The sequence below is a fragment of the Clarias gariepinus genome, chromosome 4 (assembly GCF_024256425.1).
Source record: "Clarias gariepinus isolate MV-2021 ecotype Netherlands chromosome 4, CGAR_prim_01v2, whole genome shotgun sequence".
In the NCBI taxonomy this organism is placed as follows: Eukaryota; Metazoa; Chordata; class Actinopteri; order Siluriformes; family Clariidae; genus Clarias; species Clarias gariepinus.
Window position 1 is genome coordinate 30,524,636 of NC_071103.1, and position 21,757 is coordinate 30,546,392.

Here is a 21,757-nt window from a genome sequence, read left to right on the forward strand (position 1 = left end):
ACCATTTATTTATCCATCCATCCGTCCAACCATCCATCCATCTAGGAACCTCTGCAGGCCAGGGACTATGGAGGCCAGTGGTGATTACCATCGTATTTATTCAAATTTTATGAGTGTGGAAGGACTTCCGGTCAACATTCTCTCACACACACACTCATACTCACACTCACAGACTACAGACAATTTGAAAACACCAATTAACCTAACCTGGATGTCTTTGGACTGTGGGAGGAAACCAGAGTACTCAGATGAAACCCACCAAGCATGAGGAGAACGTGCAAACTCCATGCACACAGACCTGAATTGAACCCTCGACCATGGATGTGCAAAGCCATAGTGCTAATCGCTATGCCACCTGCATAATGTGCAAGTAATGCCTGTATAATGTATATTAATGTTTTATTTTTTTAATAGTTTCTTGCAGTAATAGTGCTTTGCAGAAATGTTCAAGTATCTAAGACTACTTTAGAGTGTCTTATAAATGACAAAATTAAGAATATATAGTACATTATGCAGACTTATCTAGCCAATAAGGCACAAAAGCAAAATTGTGTATATTTGTAAAATATTAACTTAATAAAAAAAAGAAAGAATAAAAGTTTTAAAATCTAGGAACTTAACTAATATTTGATAAAACATCAAACTATTACAATTATACAAAACCTTGTCTATCTATCTATCTATCTATCTATCTATCTATCTATCTATCTATCTATCTATCTATCTATCTAAAATCTACATAGTCAAATAAAGGATTGATTTAACGTTGATATTTGCACAGCTGGTGCATGGCCCGCGCGCGGGATTTTTTCCGCTTCCCGGAAGTGACGTCATGCTGTCAACATGTAAGATGGCGACCCATCACAGGCAGAATGCTGCTGGGCGGAGAAAAGTGCAGGTACAGTTCCACTTTCACGGCTTTCTCTTACATTTGCACAGACAAGCGTTTGTTGATGACTATTTGATCACTTCTTTGTGACGCGTTTCTCGACCTGGTGTATACATTTTATCACGATTTCTATGTTGAACTCGAGCGGAGTCTCTGACCTGGGGCTGAAGCCCGAATTATTCTGTACTGTCTACAGAAGTGCATTACGCAGTGGTGTTGGAATAACACCTTAGACAACATACATGAGTGCATTATTTATCTAGTTTGGAAATAAGCCCATGATTACAGGCTTGGAGGCTAGCAGAAATACCCAGCTATCTTACTTTTAGTGCGTGACAATGCTGGCTCGTATTTGGATGCATATTATTGTATATAGAAATAATGCGTTTTATAAAAGTTTTCGTAGATATCTAGGTTTTATGCATATTGTCTATTTGCCTTTTTGTCTTTCATGTGGGAATGTGATTGCTAGCTCAAGTCTAAGCTAAAGCTAAGTCCACGCCCCCTTCCTCAGTCATCGCTGGAGAAATTTTAGACGTTAAACTGTTTAACCGTATAAAATTAAGAATATTACAATGTCGTTTAATAATAATAAAAAAGAAATCAAGATTTTTGTTGCAGCTGATACAGTTAGCTTATTTTTGGTGAAACGTAAACCAGAATGCCCCCGGTGTCGCTGTCGGTCTGCCGTATTTTGAGCTGTCGTAAAATTGACGCAAAGTGTATAAGTACACCCAAAACCAACAAGATTTTAAAACCTAATAACATCTAGTCAATATTTATCTTTAAATATCCATATACATATCCCTGTTGCATTTCTGGAAAGTGATGTGAAATTATTGGTATTCATGTAAAGTGTCAATCAGAATCCAGAAATCATGTATTGTTTGTGTGTGTGTGTGTGTGTGTGTGCAGTATATGACAAAAGTGAGTACACCCCTCACATTTCAGCAATCGCTTCATTATATGTTCTCAAGGAACAATACTAAAGAAATAAAAATTGAATATACTTTAGAGTACTCAGTTTGCAGTTTGTATAGCAGCTCAGATTTACTGTCCTCTAACAATAATAACTCAACATACAGCCGTTATTGGGTAAATAACTGGCAAGGAAAATGTGTACATAGTAGATGAACAAATGTGCTGGATGTTAGACACATGGTGCTTCGTCACCTTCCGCTTGAGGACGTCCTACAGGTGCCCTATAGGCTTCATGTCTGGAGACATACTTTGCCACTGACAAACACACAAATGGGATAATGAATAGTCACGTGACTTCGCATGGTTAAAGATGTGCAGCTCTTATCACTTGGGGCCGAGGTTGGCAGCCCGCGACTCTGGACCCGCACATGGCTCTTTCACCCCTCTGCTGTGGCTTCTGGGAAATAAATAATGAGTATTGAAATGAAATTTGTTATTTTTTGTTCCTTAGTTTTCTTTAAATGTAATTCTTAATTTGAAGATTATTGTGATCTTGTAACATTAAAATAAAATGTGTTTATTTTTTTGTCGCTCAAAATATGCATCACAACCATTGATGTGCGACATCCATCGCCACATGATTTATTGAGCTTTTCGACCCTCGCTTTTATTCAGGTTGACAGCTGACTGCAAGCTCCAGTGCATGCGATAAAAGAATGACAGCTCATAGAAGCAGACGACATTTCTTTGTTTGCTGCAGGTGGATAGTTCAAGTTCGGCTTTTTATTTCATGAATATGAGAAGGACTCAAATAGTATTTTTTTAAAGTAACTTTTAACCCAGTGCTTTTTTTTTCTTTAAAATGTTTTTGTTTCATGCAAAAATAATTTTTTTCTCTGTACCAGTTCCTTGATTAAAATTTTTTTAATACATAGCATAAAAGTAAAAAACTACATTTGCAGTGAATCTTTATTTTAGATGTCAAAAGGGTATTTTCCTTCCTGTGGGAAACGGGTCCAAATGGCTCTTTGAGTGTTTAAGATTGCTGACCCCTGACTTAGAGCGTACTCACTTTTGTTGCCAACTATTTTGACAATACGCCAAATGATCCCCCCTCCGCTGACGTGCAGTGGGTATGAGGGGTTGCTGAAATGCTGCTTCACTTTTGTCTCATCTGTCTATAGGACATTGTTCCAGCTGTATTTGCTCTGTTCAGATGCAGTTTTGCAAACCTTTTTTTTAATGTAACATGCTCACTGTGGCCTATAGCGTCTGAGGTGTAGCTCTCTGGCTTTTTTTATTTCTCTGAGCACTGCATGGTCTGACTTGGGGACAGGGGGGATGTGCCGGGAGAAAAACTCCATAGATGTGATACCCTTTTCTTTTAGTATATTTAGGTCATCAGCTGACTTCATTTTATTGCCACATAACATTACTGAGAATAGACCTGAGCAACTTAAGCAACCCCAGATCATAACACTGCCTCTAGAGGCCTGTACAGTATGCGCTATGCGTCGCATGATTGATGCATTGCTTCATGTGCATCCCTCCTTTTCCTGATGCACCCATTTCTCTGGAAGAAAGTCAACCTGAACTCATCAGACCATGTAATTTCTTTTTTTTTCTGTTCTTCAATCTTCAATTTTTATCCTCTCTAGCAAATTAAACCTTATTTTCTGATTAGTGTCACTAACAAGTGAGATTAATTGCCTCACATTGTTTGTATGGAAATGCTCTTATTTTCACTATTAAACATGGCTATAGTTTTATTGTTGGTTTTATTTATTTATTATTATTTATTTTTTTTTACACTATGCAACTTTAGTAAGTGTTTAAGAGATCTCGATCTATAATTTTTTTTTTCCTTCTGACCAGATTTGTTTCAAAAGTTGACGGTTTAGCACTATACTCTGAGGGCTAAGGCACCGAGTTACTGATTGGCAGTTCGATCCCCAGCTCCACCAGGTTGCCATTGTTGGGCCCTTAAGCAAACCCCCTTAACCCTATCTGCTCCTGGGGTGCTATATTATGGCCCTAACCTTATTTTTGATTCAGTTTCAGTAATCTCCTTAGGTGTTTTGATGCTGCCCAATAATTGTATTATTGTATAATGACCCTTCTAAAAAAAAAATCAATATATACTGTATATATTTTGCCCAGGTAGTGTATGTAGTTTATGTATGCATTTTTTTGCACGCTAGGGTGCACTTAACTTTTGGGGTATGGGCATCCTTTTTATTTTTAAGCAGTAATACAGCTGAATGTAGGGGGGGAAAAAAGGAGAAGAGTAATGCCTGACTCATCACATGGTACTTTTCCCTTCGCTCAGACATCCTGCTTTTGTGCTGCATTATACCAGTTTATATACAGACTGGATACAAGCAAATTTGATTCTACATTATTGATGCTGTGCCAGATTGGTGATAAATAGTGTGAATTGTTGTTGTTTTTGGGAAAACACAGTGTTGGTCTTTAGTCCTATTCACACGGGATTAGTATTACCTGCGCAGCTCTAGTAATAAATGCGGAGGTTGTCTGTGATCTTAATCCCATGGGAATCGGTCATTAAACATGTAATTTGTAAAGGTAAAATTTCCCCACAAATGACCTACCATATTTTGCCGAGTCCAAGTCCTGTGATATTAGTCCGTGCATGTCTGTGATTTGGCCAGTATTTGGCGGGGTCGTATATAATTTTTATTATCTTCTGCGAAAAATGGTGGCCGCGTTGGAGTGCTTTGAAAGTATTTTGGGTGCCAGGTCATATTGCTATACACCATAGAACAATATAATGTGCACAACGAGAAAGCTGAAAACCATCTGAAAAGCGAAAGCAAAAAAAATGATGGTGATGGATGACGTGCATCGCAGCATGCGCATCAACTTTGGGAGATGTCTTTGATAATCTATGAAAACAGCAGTGGAAAGTGAGGCAGAAATCTCTAGGAGAAATGTAGCTTGCTCTCCTAGATAGTAAAGCTTCTTGGCTGATTTCCTTCATAAATGAACAAGTGGACCTCAGAGAACTGACACATGTTTAAATTTATTTATTCATTCATTCATCTTCTATACCACTTATCCTGTACAGGGTCGTGGGGGATGTGGAGCCTATGGTCACAAGGCGAAGTATACCCTGGGTGCCAATCGACCATAGGACACACAAACACATATATACACACACATACCCTAATTTGGTAACTGGAAATGTCATATCGCTTTGAAAATACATTTAGACACGTCTATACTTATGAATTACGTTAGGGTTGGACAAAATAAAGTCAATATCGCAACTTTTCTGATATATGGTGGATACAGTTTTATCTTTTTCTTTCTTTCTTTATTATTAATTTACTTTATTATTTCCTCCTGTAAGATTTCCAGAATTGTGTGAACTTTGCCATTCCTCTATGTCCATAAAGCTTTCTTATTCTTTATATGGTAACACTTCCAGTAGCCTGTGTCCAGACGAATATACATACAAATAGCTCGTGTCTGCTGGAACCCTTTTGTCTAACCGGAAAATGCTAATGTGTTTCCTATCGACTGTCTGCCCCCGGGTCTCTCTATGACTTACATGTTAATGACTGGTTCTTTTGATGTACGGGACGTACGTGACACAGGGCTCCTTTCCACAAGCTTAAATATTCTCTCTTTGCTGATAATAAACAGAACTTCACATACATCGTGTGTGTGCTGATGTTTGTTCGTCTGTTCGGGGTTAGGGCCGGCTGGTAAGGATATTGAGGTGCGGTGGACACATTGAGCAATAATTTGTCTTGTAATTTATAAACCTAACACCCTCTTTTCTGTATTAAATGTGTTACTATAATATGTGTGTGTGTGTGTGTGTGTGTGTGTGTGTTTATAAATGAAATGCACAACATCTGTTTTCAGTTGTACGTATTGTATAATTTACCAAAAAGTATCGAAGTACAGTATGTAAATTATCAAATTTATTTTTGTTGCATTATTTTAATGTAGAGTTGTTCTACAAAGTGTAATATTCTATTCAGTTTTTTTTATGAAAAGCCATGACAAAAATATCACCCACCCTAAATATTTTACACATATTCCTTGTTTGTGTCTTGACATTTGGTATCTTCTGATGGGGTTTCAACACTTCCAGTCAGGAGTCTGAAGTCTCAGCCACTAGGCTACTCCCTGTTCCCATGCTTAATGAGGAATATACAAATATAAATTTGTTTTTCAAGTAGGATGATGGACTAAATGCCAGATGTTCTGGTTTTAATGATTTGTGGATGCTGCAAGGTTGAACGTAATTCAAGATGTTTTTATTTCTGTGTTGTATAACAAAATAAAATCCATTTTATTAATAAAAAACCTTTTTTTTTTTTTTTTTTTAAATGTGCTCTAGGTATCGTATGTGATCCGAGATGAAGTGGAGAAATACAACCGTAATGGAGTGAATGCTCTACAGCTGGACCCGGCTCTTAACCGGCTCTTCACCGCTGGTCGAGACTCCATTATTCGGATATGGAGCGTCAACCAGCACAAGGTACCAATCTGTCAGTCTCTTATTCATGATCTCTGCTGATCTGATACTGTAATAATCTTTGTGGCGAATTGTTAATGGAATATTTTAATCCAGACAGCATGTTTATTGCCGAATTTCATGTTATATTTAGAACTTGGAGGTTCACTGACGACGTTGCTGTTTTGTGTGTTTTTCAGCAGGACCCATACATAGCCTCAATGGAACATCACACAGACTGGGTCAATGACATCGTCCTCTGCTGCAATGGAAAAACTTGTGAGTGTGACTTTAGTTTAATGTAACTCTTTGTTTATATGGAGAAGTATCTGTTGTGCTGGAGGTGTTAACCCAGTTTACATCATATAATGCATGAATTAACAATAAATAAATATATAAACCTGAACGTTCCACAGAGAAGCAGGATATTGAGTAGCGTTCTGTATAAAGAACTCTATTATTATTATTATTATTATTTTTTTTTTTTTTGCAGCAATACTCCTTGATTAAACCTATTGCAGCAATGCCATGTATCATAGTGCTTTTGAAACTTACAACAGTATTCTCTAAAATCACCCTGTTGGATTATTTATCTGTTACAGTGATATCTGCTTCATCAGACACCACTGTAAAAGTCTGGAATGCACACAAAGGGTTTTGTATGTCGACTCTGCGAACACACAAGGTAAATGCAAAACCTATTTCACAACTAGGATTGTATAACTGTTAGTCATCACAAGAAAAATTTGAATCCCTTAATTTTCTCTTAAATAAAAGTTAATAAAAAAATAAAAAAATAAATAAATAAATAAATATATATATATATATATATATATATATATATATATATATATATATATATAAATGAATTATCTATAAATTTATGTATATATATATTTTGCAGAGTGTAGACAGTGAGGGCAGAAATGTGCAGACATGCATCGTTATGCAAGATCACAATGCCCTTGGATAGCAGTCTTCTGCGTTTTAATCTGAAATTTAGGACGTAGCTCTTAAATAAGCATCTGTAACAAGCACCGTTGATTTTTTTTTTTCCCCTCTTTTCCTGATAATTTTCCAATACTGGCCCGAGAGAATCCCAGAAAAACATAAGCATAAAGTTCCAATAAAGTAAACACTGCAACGCTGCTCTACTTTCATGTAAGTCACAAGTGGGGCATTAGTTTTTGCTAAAAAGACAGACTTTTTGCTGAAAAGTCAACCGAAGTTTCAATATAGCCGGAGTACAGATCATTTTTTACTTAAAGCCACCAAGCTTGCAGAGAAGATGTACACATACCCAAGGCAGGAATCAAACCCGGAACCTGGAGGTGCACAGCAACAGTGTTAAACACTAATCCACCATGCTGCCAATTGAGTAATCTGTATTTATATAACCCAAAACATGATCTAGGCCAGATCTAGGGGTGTCCGAAGTCCAAATGAATAAATAATAGACAGCCCAGACTGTGTTAACACAGCTGTATTGCAAGAGCCTTTATGTGCGATGCAAATGAATTTACTGAATAATTATTTAGTCATGACTACAGACTAGAAAGTAATAAGGAGTGATTTTAAATGAGCTGAAAACAACAAAGGGTTTTTTAAGAGAGCTGTAACGATTGGATGTGTCTCATATTTCAAGAGACTGTTGAGGCAATTAATTTAAAAAAATATTCAGGGGAGGAGAGGGCAGGGAAACTGAAGCAGATGAAAGTTCTTCTGGCAGAAACAACTTTCTTTCCTTCTTTCTTTCTTTATCAGAGCAAACTGGGCACAGAACATGATTTAATGTAATAAACATGGGAAACCTTTCAGGAATTCTTGAATTCATTTTGTGCTCCTTCCATTTTCGAAAAAAATTGCGCCAACAGTTGTCACCTTCTCTCTCAATTTTTTGCTAATGGTTTTGTAGCCCAGTCCAGCCTTGTGCAGGTCTACAATTTTGTCTCTGCCATCCTTGGACAGCTCTTTGGTCTTTTCCATGTTGGAGAGTTTGGAGTCTGCTTGAATGGTTGATTCTGTGGACAGGTGTCTTTTATACAGGTGACGAGTTAAAACAGGTGTCTTTTAATGAGGTGACTAATTGAGTAGGAGTGTCTAACCACTCTGTGGGAGACAGAACTCTTAATGGTTGGTAGGGGTTCAAATACCTATTTTACTCAATGAAATGCAAATCAGTTTCTATCTTTTATTTAAGTCATTTTTTAAATTTTATCATCCATCCATCACAAAGTCAGCGGAAAAAATGTATATACACTTCATGAAAAGAAAAACTGTACATTTGTATTGCTATACGATATATAGATTTATATGATATTATATTTATATAATATCGGTCTTTTTTTTTTTTTTTTTTTTCCTGTAGTGCGTATACATTTTCTTTTGGCTAACCCTGTTTGCTCGTTTCATACAGGATGCTGTTCTGCCTGCCAATATGTGAATAGTTTAAAGTGCACCACCAGCAGGATTATAGCGGAGCGACAACCTTTTACTTTCTCAAATGCATATATTATATAAATTTAAAAAAAAGTTTTTAAAAAGTTGGTTTATTGTGGCGACATATGAATTGCCATGCATAAGAATCACAATATTTTTCCCCAATCTCTAGTAAATTACAATATATATTTTTTAAATGAAATTTGCTTTGGTATTGAAACGTAGGATCCTGACAAAGGCACAGCCCCTGTTTTAGCACTGTAAATTAAACAAAATTTTTAGAAATTGTTGCCATTTATTTAAACAATAATACTGGATGTTGGAGTGGTATAAGGTTTATGTAATGTTGCTGTGTGATTAAGCTCAGTTCCTATAGGCTGAGGAGTCTCTGTATAAATCCCAAAGATGGAAGTCTGCATGGTTTTTACATTATAATACATGTGGATTACATAGATTTTTACTATGCATTTTAATAGGTCCTTGACCTCACAGAGCACAAGGAATAATTTACAGATGTGCTTCGATTTAGATTGCATATACTGTATTTATCACTTCCGGTTATTTCCACTGGCCATTTAATAGATGTAGGTAAAATTAGGCATCTGGGTTGCTGTTTGGATGGTCAGCGTGCGAGCTCCACCCTTCTGCCACGTTGCCAATGTTGGGACCCTGGGCCCGTCCCAAGCTAAGTGGGAGGGTTGTGGCAGGAAGGGCATCCAACATAAAACCTGTGCCAATATTTTCTGGAGTGAATGATCTCATGTGGTGACTCTGCTAGATAAATCAGTCAGCCAGGGGAAAAATCCCTGACGTACTGGCTTTCCAGTGTAAAGTTGTCCTACCTGAGTAGAGCTTTAGATTAAGGACATGGATGCTGGAACACATTTCTTATGATGGAGGGTTGATTATGTTGAATTTACACTGATACCTGTTGTTGTGTGTTTTCTCCTTCGCAGGATTATGTTAAAGCTTTAGCATATGCTAAAGATAAAGAGCTGGTGGCTTCGGCCGGACTGGACAGACAGATTTTCTTATGGGATGTAAACACACTAACAGCACTGACCGCCTCCAATAATACTGTCACTAGTGAGTGCCGTCTCTCAGCTGAAGTACTTCTAATGGCTTAGCGTTGTGTGTGTGTGTGTGTACTGTACTGTATATAAAAACAATGTTGTGAGATTGTGTCATCATACAGGTTACCTACTGTAGCTAGTGTAACAGTATCTTTTTATCACATTTTTGTTCTTTTGTTTTTCAAAACAAGACCTTAACAGATATAGGAGGCTTTGTTATAGCACATCGCCTGTATTTTATTCCTTATGCAATATATTTTGTTTATTGTGAAGCATTGTTTATGTTGTATCTCTTTCCAGGACTCATAAGTAATCTTACTCATTCTTGGATGTATCCTAATTTTTAAAGGATTGTGTGTTTTGTGGATAATGAGTAGCATGGATTTTATATGCCAAATTAACCAAGACAAATGATCTTAATATTGTAGGTGATGTAGCAAATTTAAAGCCTGCAATTTAATCTAGTTTTGCACAACCCGAGAGATAATCAAACCTCATTTCTCATTGAGTCAATTCTGAAACTCTTGCTATTATTTATCCTGCAGCATCGTCTCTCAGTGGGAACAAGGATTCAATCTACAGTCTGGCCATGAATCAGATGGGCACAGTAATAGTATCTGGATCAACTGAGAAGGCTCGTCCCAATATTCTCCATTTTAACTTCAATTTTCTTTCATGTAAATTGAATTGGATGTGTTTCTTTTGCTGGCCCTGTTTAGTTATGTGGTGTGTGTGTGTGTGTGTGTGTGTGTGGTTTCTTAGGTTTTAAGAGTGTGGGACCCACGCACCTGCGCCAAGCTCATGAAGCTTAAAGGACACACAGACAATGTGAAATCACTGCTGCTCAACAGAGACGGCACTCAGGTGCATGACATTGTATTGAAGTATTAGGAGATTGAAACGCTGAAACAGGATGCTGGAAATTATGATTTAATGTACAGTCCAGTTGTGGTCAAAATTATTGAGATAAAAGTCAAATTCAATGTTTTAATAACATTCAAATTTTTTTTTTAATAGTAAAAATCAAGACGATATGATACGATGAGAGAAATCTTTTATTATTTTATTATTATTATTTTATATTATTTATTATAAAATTTTATTAATCCCAGAGGAAATTCTTGTGCCAGAGCCTGCTCCAACAGCAAAGCGAGTTATAAAATATAAGAAGCCACAAAATTAAGTAATAATTAAATAAAAAAAATAGAAAGAATATCCACAAAGTGTATATAAGATAAAGTTGACAAATATTGTCCCCAAAAATACAAGATTTCCATGTAAAGTTTTACATAGCAACAGTGACAAATAATATTGTGCATGATATTGCTACTTGATATGAAACATGATATTAAGGAACCCTAGCATACAAATTGCCAAAGGTAAGGCTAGTGCGCTTATTGTTTAACTCTCCTTCATCCAGAATGGAAGACCTTCTATGGCATTCTGTGGTGCTTCTCCGTGGTCTCAGTCTATGGCTGAACGTGCTCTGGTAGGACCCCAGTAGAAGCATGCAGCCGATTCCTAGTGCAGAATCCTGAGGAGTTTCTTAAGCATTCTCCTCTCGCCTCCACCCGAGACTCGAGCCTTACTCCAATGACAGAGCCAGCTTTCCTAATGAGCTTGTAGAGTCTGTTGGCATCGATTGGCTTTACTCCCCTGTCCCAGCACAATAAATCATAGAAGATGGCACTGAATTATAAGAATAATTTGTTATTTTATGGAATGCAATCGCTATAAAACAGTCATTATGTATTATAAATTCCTTTATTCTTCAAAACCTGCTAAATGCTGCTGGGCATAGAGTCAAAAAGACATCTGCAGTTTTCTGGTGTCATGTTCAGAAATTTTCCACTAAAGTTTGCAACGCAAGTAAAAACCCTGCCATATATATTCGTTCCATCCTTTAACTAAAAAAGCCAATGTTAATCAGCACAACATTTCAGCCAGATAGGCAAGAATTAATTAGTAATAAGTAAACTAATTATTTGGTCCACAGGGAGAGCTACAGTATAATACATGGCATATGTTATCTTAATACTTTTCGCCACCACTATACAGGCTGTTCCCGGTTTTTTTTATTTATTTCCGCAGATATAAACGGGATGTGGTTCTACTTCCAGTTCAATCACGAAAGAAGCTCTGCAGGGCACCATGTATTAACTATGTACAATATTTCCTGTGTGTAGGTCAATGTATAAAAAGTCTGGTATATTTTATGTGTGTGCATGCAAGGGTGCGGGAGACGGCCTTACTGGTTTCAATGAATCAGTCCGGAATCACAATGATAGAAAATGTCTGACCTGTAAAGCTGTCCTGATAGTGAATAGTCCTACGAGTTCACAGTCCTATATAGTGGAAAACAGCTCTGCGATTTAAAGGTGTAGAGACAACAGTGTTACATTTGTGTGAGATTAATTTCCTTTTTTTTTTGGCTACATGATGGCAGTGTGGGGAAAGGGGACAGATTTGCGCAAGTGGATTGATATGCTTTACATTGTATATTCGTGTCAAAGGCGTATAAGACTCACTTTGTCGGACTTAAGAACAAATCAGACTTACGAACGTGCTTTAGAAATGGAACTTGTTCATAAATCAGGAAATACCTGTTTAGCTAACTATACTTTTTTATACATTTAGATAATTGTTTTGTCATTAACATGGCACATAATCTCTTTTTGCTTTACTGTAGATTACGTTGAAGCACTGTATAATAAAGTGTGATATTATGTTCCCCGATCTGTGTTTAAGTGCCTGTCAGGAAGTTCAGATGGCACAATCCGACTGTGGTCACTGGGACAGCAGAGGTGTATAGCCACGTACCGTGTCCATGATGAGGGAGTATGGGCGCTGCAGGTAAACGAAGCCTTTACCCATGTCTACTCTGGAGGCCGGGATCGAAAGATTTACTGCACGGACCTGCGCAATCCAGACATACGTGTACTCATTTGTGAAGAGAAAGCCCCTGTGCTTAAGGTAAGGGAGATATGAAAGGGTGGGGAAAACTAGGAGACTGTGTACTTTTTCTGGAGCGTCTGTGGTTATTTTTACTTTACACCTCAGTCTTTGTAATACCATGTTTTTAGCGAGACACAAATCCAAAGTAAAGAGTGTTATTTAGGTCAGATACATTACCTACAATTATTGCCACCCTTGATTAAGATGAGTTTAATAAAAGGTTATAGACGATGTCTTTGTGGTTAATAAGTTTAATCGTAGATTAAAAGTTTTAAAGAAACCTAAACTTCAAGAGAAGTAAATTAATTATAAGGAAATATTTAAAATGACCCAATACTGTATATTGTTTTAACAGAACCGTTTGTCACAATTTATGGCTTACCTAGAACTTTTTTTAAATAAAGCCTAACTGAAACATGTTCGTATTTATATTTAGCTATTTATAATGTGCACCTGAGTGTTTTCACACTCTTAAACAGTCACCCATGACTTCCTGTTTCACTGGGGTATAAATATGAGGTGACACACAGGCCAGATTCCCTTAGTCAATGGCGGTAAAATTAGCTACACCTGAAAATGTCCATATTCATATTTAGGGAAGTCATTAAGTAGTTAAGAAAACAGAGCTTTAATGAACTTCCTTAAAAATTGACACAAGTGTACTTCATTCCCACACACACACACACACACACACAAACACACATACACAGTGAGGGGGATGATTAGACAGGCAAAAACTTCTCCGGCAATCACAGTTGGATATTTGCAGAAGATTGCAGCATTTTGTGGTCCCAAAGAATACAAACTACTCTTGGGTACCAACTTCATATCAAAACACTTTCTTTTATCTAACTAAATATGTAAGTACCTGGAGGTTGCTAGATGCAATTGAAGCTTTCACCGGAACTGGGTTCTGTAGTTGCATAAGATAAAAAAAAAAAGAAGGATGTTATACAGAATAGAATATGATCGTCACTGTTGGAGGACCTGAGATGCTCTGAGGATGTTTTTCCTCCAAATGCCCTGTAAACCTTATTAGAATACACATCATCATGGACTCCATTAAGCACTGGAGGAGTTTAAATGAAAATAAGGCCATTACCAACATCATACAAAAGAAAGGTCCATATGAAGCAGGGCAGAGGTTGTGTACTGAGGAGTGCTCTCAGGTTCCTTGCTGCATATTCTCTATGGTAGGGAATAGGTTGTGTAAAGTACTAAATGCATGGTTCCATTTACTTTTTTTATTAATAAGCGGTTTTGTTAATGATATTAATTTCATTTAAGCATACGTCCTTCAATTAAAGGTTAGATTTCTCTCATGGTTTCATTGTGCCTTTAAGAATTTTTTCATTTTGTATACAAAATTTAAATCAAATTTTACTTACTTGATGTCGGTATATAGGTTTTCCACTGTCCTGTTTTCCACTGTCCTGAAAGCACAGTGACCTTAACACTGTAACAGGCTGCACTGATATATATATACTGTACAAAGACAAGTGCTAAAACAATAAATACAGGTGTGGAGAGAGAATTGTTTAGAGTGTAGTTTAAAGAACTGTCCCTACGTGCAAAGAAAGTAAAATTGCTGAATGTATATTTGGCCTTGGGCAGATGGAGCTGGACAGGTCAGCGGACCCACCGTCGGCCATCTGGGTCTCCACCACAAAGTCCACTGTTAACAAATGGGTAAGCACAGCTGCCTTCTACAGTGACGTGAATAAAGATGCCACCTGCCCCAGCTGTTCCTGACACATCATATAGACTCGTCCTCCTAAACTTTAATCATCCTTTTGTCTTTTATTTTACTTTAAAAGTTCCACTTGTTTCAATATTATCCCTTGTGTAAATAATGTTTTGTTGTAAATTAAGCACTGAATTCGAATCATATACCACTGTAGATGTAATGTATTGACTGACTTACAACCACATACATGTACACGATGCCTCAGTAGTTCACACTGTCACCATCTAAGCATTTCCCGTAATTGAAATCTTAAATACTTTTTTTTTTTTAAATACTTAAAATCTTAGAGCTCACGCTTCTGCATAATAACGTCTTTGTAAGATCTGAGCCTTGAGCCTTCGAGCCTCAATTTTCATTTAATCTCTTTTACCCTGCAGTCTCTAAAGGGCATCCACAATTTCCGAGCATCTGGCGATTACGACAATGACTGCAGCACTCCCTTGACACCGCTGTGCACACAGCCGGATCAGGTTATTAAAGGTACACAACTTGGTGCACACTGCTCTATGCGTTTGTATACTTTACATATAGTTTTTAAGTACTAATGGTTCTGCATTTAGTACAATACATAGGTTCTCTTTTGCCATATCTCAGCCAGTAGTTTAAAATCTATTAACTATTAACTGAAAATCAATGTCTAGTTTATAACCAAGCTTTATTTATAATTATCAACCATTTGTGCAGGTGCTAATAATCTTTCAACCAAACTTTGAGGAAGTACATTTCTTTATTAAACATGCGTTTATTTCTGATATCCCCACCATAAAGTATTTTAAGTAGTAATCTGATGCTTTATAGTTCTGAAATAGTATCCATAAATTTTACATAATTTTCCAGTTGCTTATGGTTTCAGAATGGCAGCACACACTTGAAGTACCTTAATGTGTCCTCTAGGTGGAGCCAGTATAATCCAGTGCCACATTTTGAACGACAAGAGACATATACTCACCAAAGACACCAACAACAACATAGCATACTGGGATGTCTTAAAGGTATGACCGGTTCCATTTTAAAAAAAAATATATGTATTTCGTTTCCAAACTTTGTCACCGTGTCATTCTTACTTATCTGTACCTTTTATTCAGGCATGCAAAGTTGAAGATTTGGGAAAGATAGAGTTTGATGAGGAGATCAAGAAGCAGTTTAAGATGGTTTATGTGCCTAACTGGTTTTCTGTGGATCTTAAAACGGGGGTGAGCAAAAAAAAAAAAAACTCTACATAATAATGTTAATGTCATACAAAACAATAGCCTAGAATTATGTCCAGGATTCCAGTTTTTAATGATGGTGTGTTTTGCTTTGGTAATTTCATTATGTTTGATGCTCTATAGATGCTGACCATTACACTCGATGAGAGCGATTGCTTTGCTGCTTGGGTCTCGGCCAAGGATGCTGGATTTACCAGTCCAGATGGCTCAGACCCAAAACGTGAGTGTAACAGTATGTGTGACTCATCATCATTATCATCTGAGAAACACACGGGTCAAATGTGTAAAAGTACTTGCTTGTGTTTTCTGTTCCTGGGGAAAACAGTAAGTCTAACTTCCAGGTGACACTTCCAGTGTGTCTGTCCAGAACCTTTCACCAGTCCCACTCGTCTGAGTAATTGCTAAAACGTGTGTCAGGGTTTTCTTATACTTACTGTAGGACCTAAAACTGATAGCATTAGTTTTAATGTACACACCTACTCACTAACTCACTCACTCATTCTCTATAGCGCTGATCCTGGAAGGCCAGGAGGCTATCCCAGGGGACTCGGGGCGTTAGGCGGGGTAGATCATGTACAGGGTGCCAAACCATTGCTTACACACTCGTACACTGTGGGCACTTTGGAAACGGAAAAACCACAAAGTGCATGCAAACTCCACACACACGGACCTGAGGCGGGCAGACCTCGGCCACCCTTAATGTACACACATTTAAAAAAAAATTAAAAATCAACAAGATAACATTTCTAATCGTTTTGAAAGATGGTTTCAGTAAAAGCAAGATTGGTTTTCTTGCTTTTACTAAAAAAAGTAAACTTTTAGATTTTTAAAGGTTCCATTTGATGTGAATGTTTTTGTGGAATAGCAATTAAAAGTTGTTGTTGTATGTGTGTTGTAGTGAATCTGGGTGGACTACTGCTCCAAGCCCTGTTGGAATATTGGCCCAGGACGCACAGCAGTCCAATGGATGAGGAAACTGAGCTGAACCATGGTATGAAGTTCTGTTAGGAAATTATTGTCTGATCCACAGAAATAAATAATTTTGTGAGATTTTTAATTTTAAAGATTTCTTTCTTTATATAGAATCATGTTAAGTAAAAAAAATTTGTCGCTTTAGTGAATGGTGAGCATGAGAACAGGATACAGAAAGGAAACGGATATTTCCAAGTTCCACCACACACTCCAGTCATTTTCGGTGAAGCAGGCGGAAGGACACTGTTCAGGTCTGTTTCTTAGAATGTGTGCAGGGTTGTTTGTGGTCGTGCTGGACAAACAGGGATCCGCATGCATGATGTGTATCCGTGTGTGCAGGTTGCTCTGTCGAGACTCTGGAGGCGAGACTGAATCCATGCTGCTCAATGAAACTGTTCCACAGTGGGTGATTGACATTACAGTGGATGTGAGTGCTTAAGAATCCCCAGTGCCAATCCCGCCTCTCGTCTAAATGTCATTTAATCAATATGATTTAGACTGCTCAGAGTGTAAGATTATGCAAGTGGAGGTTTTTACTGATGCCGTGTAAATAGATTTGTCAGTTATAAAGACATATTTTTTTTTAAAAAACAGCACATCAAAAGATATCTTTTGTTCTGAAGTCTTTATTCTGCTATGTTTTCTTTTTACAGAAAAACATGCCAAAATTCAACAAAATCCCCTTTTACCTCCAGCCCCATTCTTCATCAGGTGCCAAGACGTTGAAGAAGTAGGTTATTATTATTATAGGTGGAAATTGTAGAACAACTTGTACATTTATTCAGGTTTTACAGTATTATAGCACTGGTGTCTGGGTTCCTTACCATTTGACCAATTTGGATCCTAATCTCTAAATCTTTGTGTTTAAAAAACCATTTCATTGTCCAATCTCAGATTATAATTCTAAACTAGACTTTAAATGAGTTCTTTACTATCCCTGATATTTTGTTCACTTGTTTTTAACTTTTTTTTTTTTCTCTTCTGTAAAACAATAAATAGCAGAATGTTGATGTCCTCATGTTCCCAGCAGTGGACAAAGAAAGAAAAACATTAATTTGTACAGAGTTCCTACTGAGTCTGTCCCAGGCCCAGATATACCCGTATCTAACCTGAGTTAGATATACACTTAGCATTCACAGTCTGCTATGTGTTCTTAAAATCTGTTGGACCTGTCCTTATGTCATAATAAATGCAAAGCCCAAGGTTGAGAATATAAAATGTTATGGCTGCTTGGTGAATAATGAGTCGGTAATTAGTTTTTTTTGTACAGTATATTCTGTAAATAATACAGTTCTATATTATTTTGTCTTATAGTCTAAGTAAAAAAAAAACAAACAAAAAAACAGACGTTATACAACAAGAATTTTGATTGCTTTCGTTTTAATTATCAAACCATCTTGTCTGACCTGTGTGGGATGGTAGTGTCTAGCTTACTGCATTTTCTCTAACATTTAAAGCACCCAACAGATCAGACAATAGGATAATTTAAAATAAAAGTTCATTAAAGTGCCTTGAAAACAATATTTCAACATAGCTGTAATGTCTACACGATCTCTTGTCTCTGTGTTTTAGAGATCGTCTATCCGCTAGCGACATGCTCCAGGTGAGAAAAGTAATGGAGCACGTTTATGAGAAGATCATTAACCTGGACAGCGAGTCCCAGACGAGTGGGTCGGCTGGAGAGAAGCCAAGTGAGCAGAAAGAGGAGGAGGACATGGCAGTGCTAGCTGAGGAGAAAATCGAGTTGCTCTGTCAGGACCAGGTAAAGTCCTGCATTGCTCACAGGTTCATCCAAATTGGGGGGGGGGACCTGATATCAGGTACAGATCTGAAGACTGCCTCAGGACTCCATTATCTCTGTTCCTTCTCAATTAATATAACCCTCATTCTATTTCTCTGTAATAATTATCCTTATCTCTTTTCTTTCGATGACCCTTGTAGTAGATTTTTTTGTCCTGTTTAACATTATCATTTACACTCTCATCCTGTGATTAGGAGTTTTTTTTATGATTTACAAGCATGTCATAAAGTTCATTTTCCCCTCTTTCAATTCTGTGTGTTTCACCACATCTACGTGTTTTTATGGAAAAATATAAAAAGAAAGGGTTTTGGTATTAAGCAAATACCAGGTTTTGGTATTAGGCAAATGCACAATCTCAAATTATATAACATAACTTTTTCCATTATTTATTTATTGAACAAAAATGAAGCCAATAAGGAAAATAAATACGTGGGCAATAATAAGGAAAATCGCACATGGGCATGATTCAATAGATTGTAGATCCAATTTTAGCAGTAATAACTTCAAGTCGTTGTTTTTTACAGTATGACTGTATCAGTCTCTCACATGGAATTGTGATCTGTTCGTTTTTATAACGTTGCTTCAGTTCATTGAGGTTTTCGGGAAATCGCTAATGTACAGCTCTCTTAAGGTCCTGCCACAGCATTCCAGTTGGATTGAGATCTCAGTGTACCCAAAGTCATATTTTTATTTATTTATATACTTCATTTTTATGATCTTGATTGTACAAAAAACCTCCTCAAGCTAAATTCAAAAGCTGATGCTTAAATAAGAGCTATTGAGTACTGCAATGATGCGATTAATCATTTTAATTATTGCTAGATGGATTGATTATCAAAATAACCATTAGTTGTAACCCTACTTTAAGACAATTGCTTATGACATGATACATGTCTTTGCCTCTTGGCATTGTGTTACACCTAAATGCAAACTGCTAAACATTCTGCTTTTAAGAGGTCTGCCTGATCAATTAATCAAGGGCTGATGATTAGCAGCACCACGCTTCAACTTACCCACAGTAAGGGCGTACTTAGTATTGCCCTTCTTTTTTCTTTTTGCCTTTTAAAAATTGTGCAAAACGTTATATGCTGTTCGTCTGAGGTTATATTTGTCTGATATTAAGACGAACTATGATCAAATGATTTTTTATGTTTTGCACAAAAACGGATTGAATTAAACAAGGGGTTACTAACTTTTACACCTGACAGTATGTTATCCTCCTCTGAATCATGAAATTTTAAGACACGTCATGATTTTTTAAATAATTTTTTTCCTTACCTCTAACCTGGATTCACTGCTCTGTTTTTCCTCTGAAAGGTTCTGGATCCCAACATGGATCTGCGAACAGTAAAGCATTTCATTTGGAAGAGTGGTGGAGACCTAACCCTTCACTACAAACAGAAATCGACGTAAGAAAGCGACCTTAACGCTACACATCTGTCCACATTTCCTGTTCCAAACCCTGTCATGGACTTTCAGACTCATGCTCCCTGTGATCTGACATGTAGTACTCCAGTACTAGTCTGACACACACGAAATACACTTTCACCTGTGAATTCACACCAGATCTCCACAGTGAGAGTAAAGTGGATCTGGAGGTGTCAGGTTTGAGGTAAGAACAGGAAAACACTGGGAAACGAGATCTACTGTGAACAGTCAGCTGACAAATCGAAAGGGTAGTGTGACTGTCTATTCTGAAACTTGAGATTATTATTTAATTGCCATCTGTTTCATGTGTGTCATAAGTTTTATTACATGTTCTTTTTTTGGAGTTTGTTTACTTTGATACTTGATAAAACTGAACATATTGTACAACACGTGATGCGAAACACCACATATTTTTGCTCTCCTTCCTTTATACATTCCATGGATGTTGATTAGCTAGAACTATTTCAATCCTTATGTTAGAGAGAAATGCAAAATCTAAATAAACTAATAATAATCTGGGCCTGATTTTAAACCATTAAACATTTTGTTAAAAGTGAAAGATTGCTACTATCGAAATTTAATGTCCTTTAGTCCAGATGTGTCTGGGGTTTTATCAATCTTGTTAATCCCCTTCTTCATTAAAAACAAACAAACAAAACAGTCATGAATCACTCAATAATGCTGTGCTGTATTCGTTGACGCCATCATTCTGTACATAGATTGTAATTATTTTATAGCCAGTTTTACCCTCTGATTTGCTTTTAATTACCTTTTTTCTTTTTTTTTTTAAATGTAATCATGTTATCTTCAAAAAGGTGCTTTTTGTGTGATCTTTGAGAAATATGACACAAGAGTCGGAAAGAAAGGCTCGTAAGTTTCTCTTATGATCCAGTCGCTGCTAGCACTCTGTTAAACCACAAGAGGGCAGAGAACTACTGTAAAGACTTAAGAAAACAGTGAAAGTATAATGAATCATCAATAAAGGATATCGGGGTGGCTGATGTATTTATGCAAAATAGATTGGGCTTTGCAAACTGTCAAAGCTTAGGTTGCACAATGTTATAAAAATGCATTCTATATTTGGTTTTAGTCTGAAAGAATAAATAAAGAAAGCAAAAAAAGTGTACTTTGTAATGGGAATTTCCTTAAAGCCCTGTCTCGGTGACCACTATGCTTCTTTTTATGTTGTTTATATTATTATTTGAGTATTCGTCATTATTTTTATTGCCTTTATTTCATGCCTGTCTGTCTAGATACTGTACACTGCACATGTGTTAGGTGCATGCAAAGAAAGGCTGTAAAGCAAAGATGCTTTCAAAAATAATCAAAAACAGCAGCAGTTTCAGGTATCAGTTTTGCAGTTTTATAAGGAAATTGGCTAGAAGGCTGGTTTACTGAGCATCTTGATTTGTTACACCTTAGCAGCCCTCAATTTGTTTTTGATTAAAAAGTGGTCGGTTTCTTTATTTACATGCAAACATATATTATTTATGATGAAACGCATGCAACAAAATGTGTTATACCTTTTGAGCCAATAAGATTTAGCTTATTACATATTTCAAAAATCAAGGTGCCTGAGACATTTGCACAGTATTGTATATGGAGCCTTAGTATAAATTTGTTGTTGATGTTGATGATGATGATGATTATTATTTTCATTAAACGGTAGAACAGTAGTAGATCAGTTAATTTTAAGTATTTAAGCCTGAATACTGCATTTTTTAGCTTTTTTAGCTCTTGGTTAACAACATGACAGAGATAAATCACTGTTTTGCAGTGAGTGATCGATTAGTTGGCCTGTGAGCTGCAGGTGTTTACTGCTGTTACCAAGA

General features: G+C 36.8%; 1 protein-coding gene across 2 annotated transcripts; it reads left to right on the top strand.

The window, feature by feature from the left end:
• Positions 1-817: 817 nt before the first annotated feature.
• Positions 818-21,028, top strand: wdr48a (WD repeat domain 48a). 2 transcript variants are annotated; one of them, XM_053495200.1, is made up of 19 exons: positions 818-898; positions 6,186-6,326; positions 6,503-6,581; positions 6,905-6,987; positions 9,698-9,827; positions 10,360-10,448; positions 10,577-10,678; positions 12,563-12,787; positions 14,384-14,458; positions 14,894-14,996; positions 15,411-15,508; positions 15,602-15,709; positions 15,848-15,944; positions 16,623-16,715; positions 16,842-16,947; positions 17,036-17,123; positions 17,350-17,426; positions 18,269-18,458; positions 19,815-21,028. In XM_053495200.1, exons 1-19 carry the CDS (start codon positions 833-835, stop codon positions 19,908-19,910), a joined length of 2,046 nt encoding a protein of 681 aa, XP_053351175.1. In that variant the 5' UTR covers positions 818-832; the 3' UTR covers positions 19,911-21,028. The 2 variants fall into 2 exon arrangements, with proteins under 2 accessions (XP_053351175.1, XP_053351174.1); XM_053495199.1 differs by having other exon boundaries at positions 841-898; positions 6,506-6,581.
• The last annotated feature ends 729 nt before the right edge of the window (positions 21,029-21,757 follow it).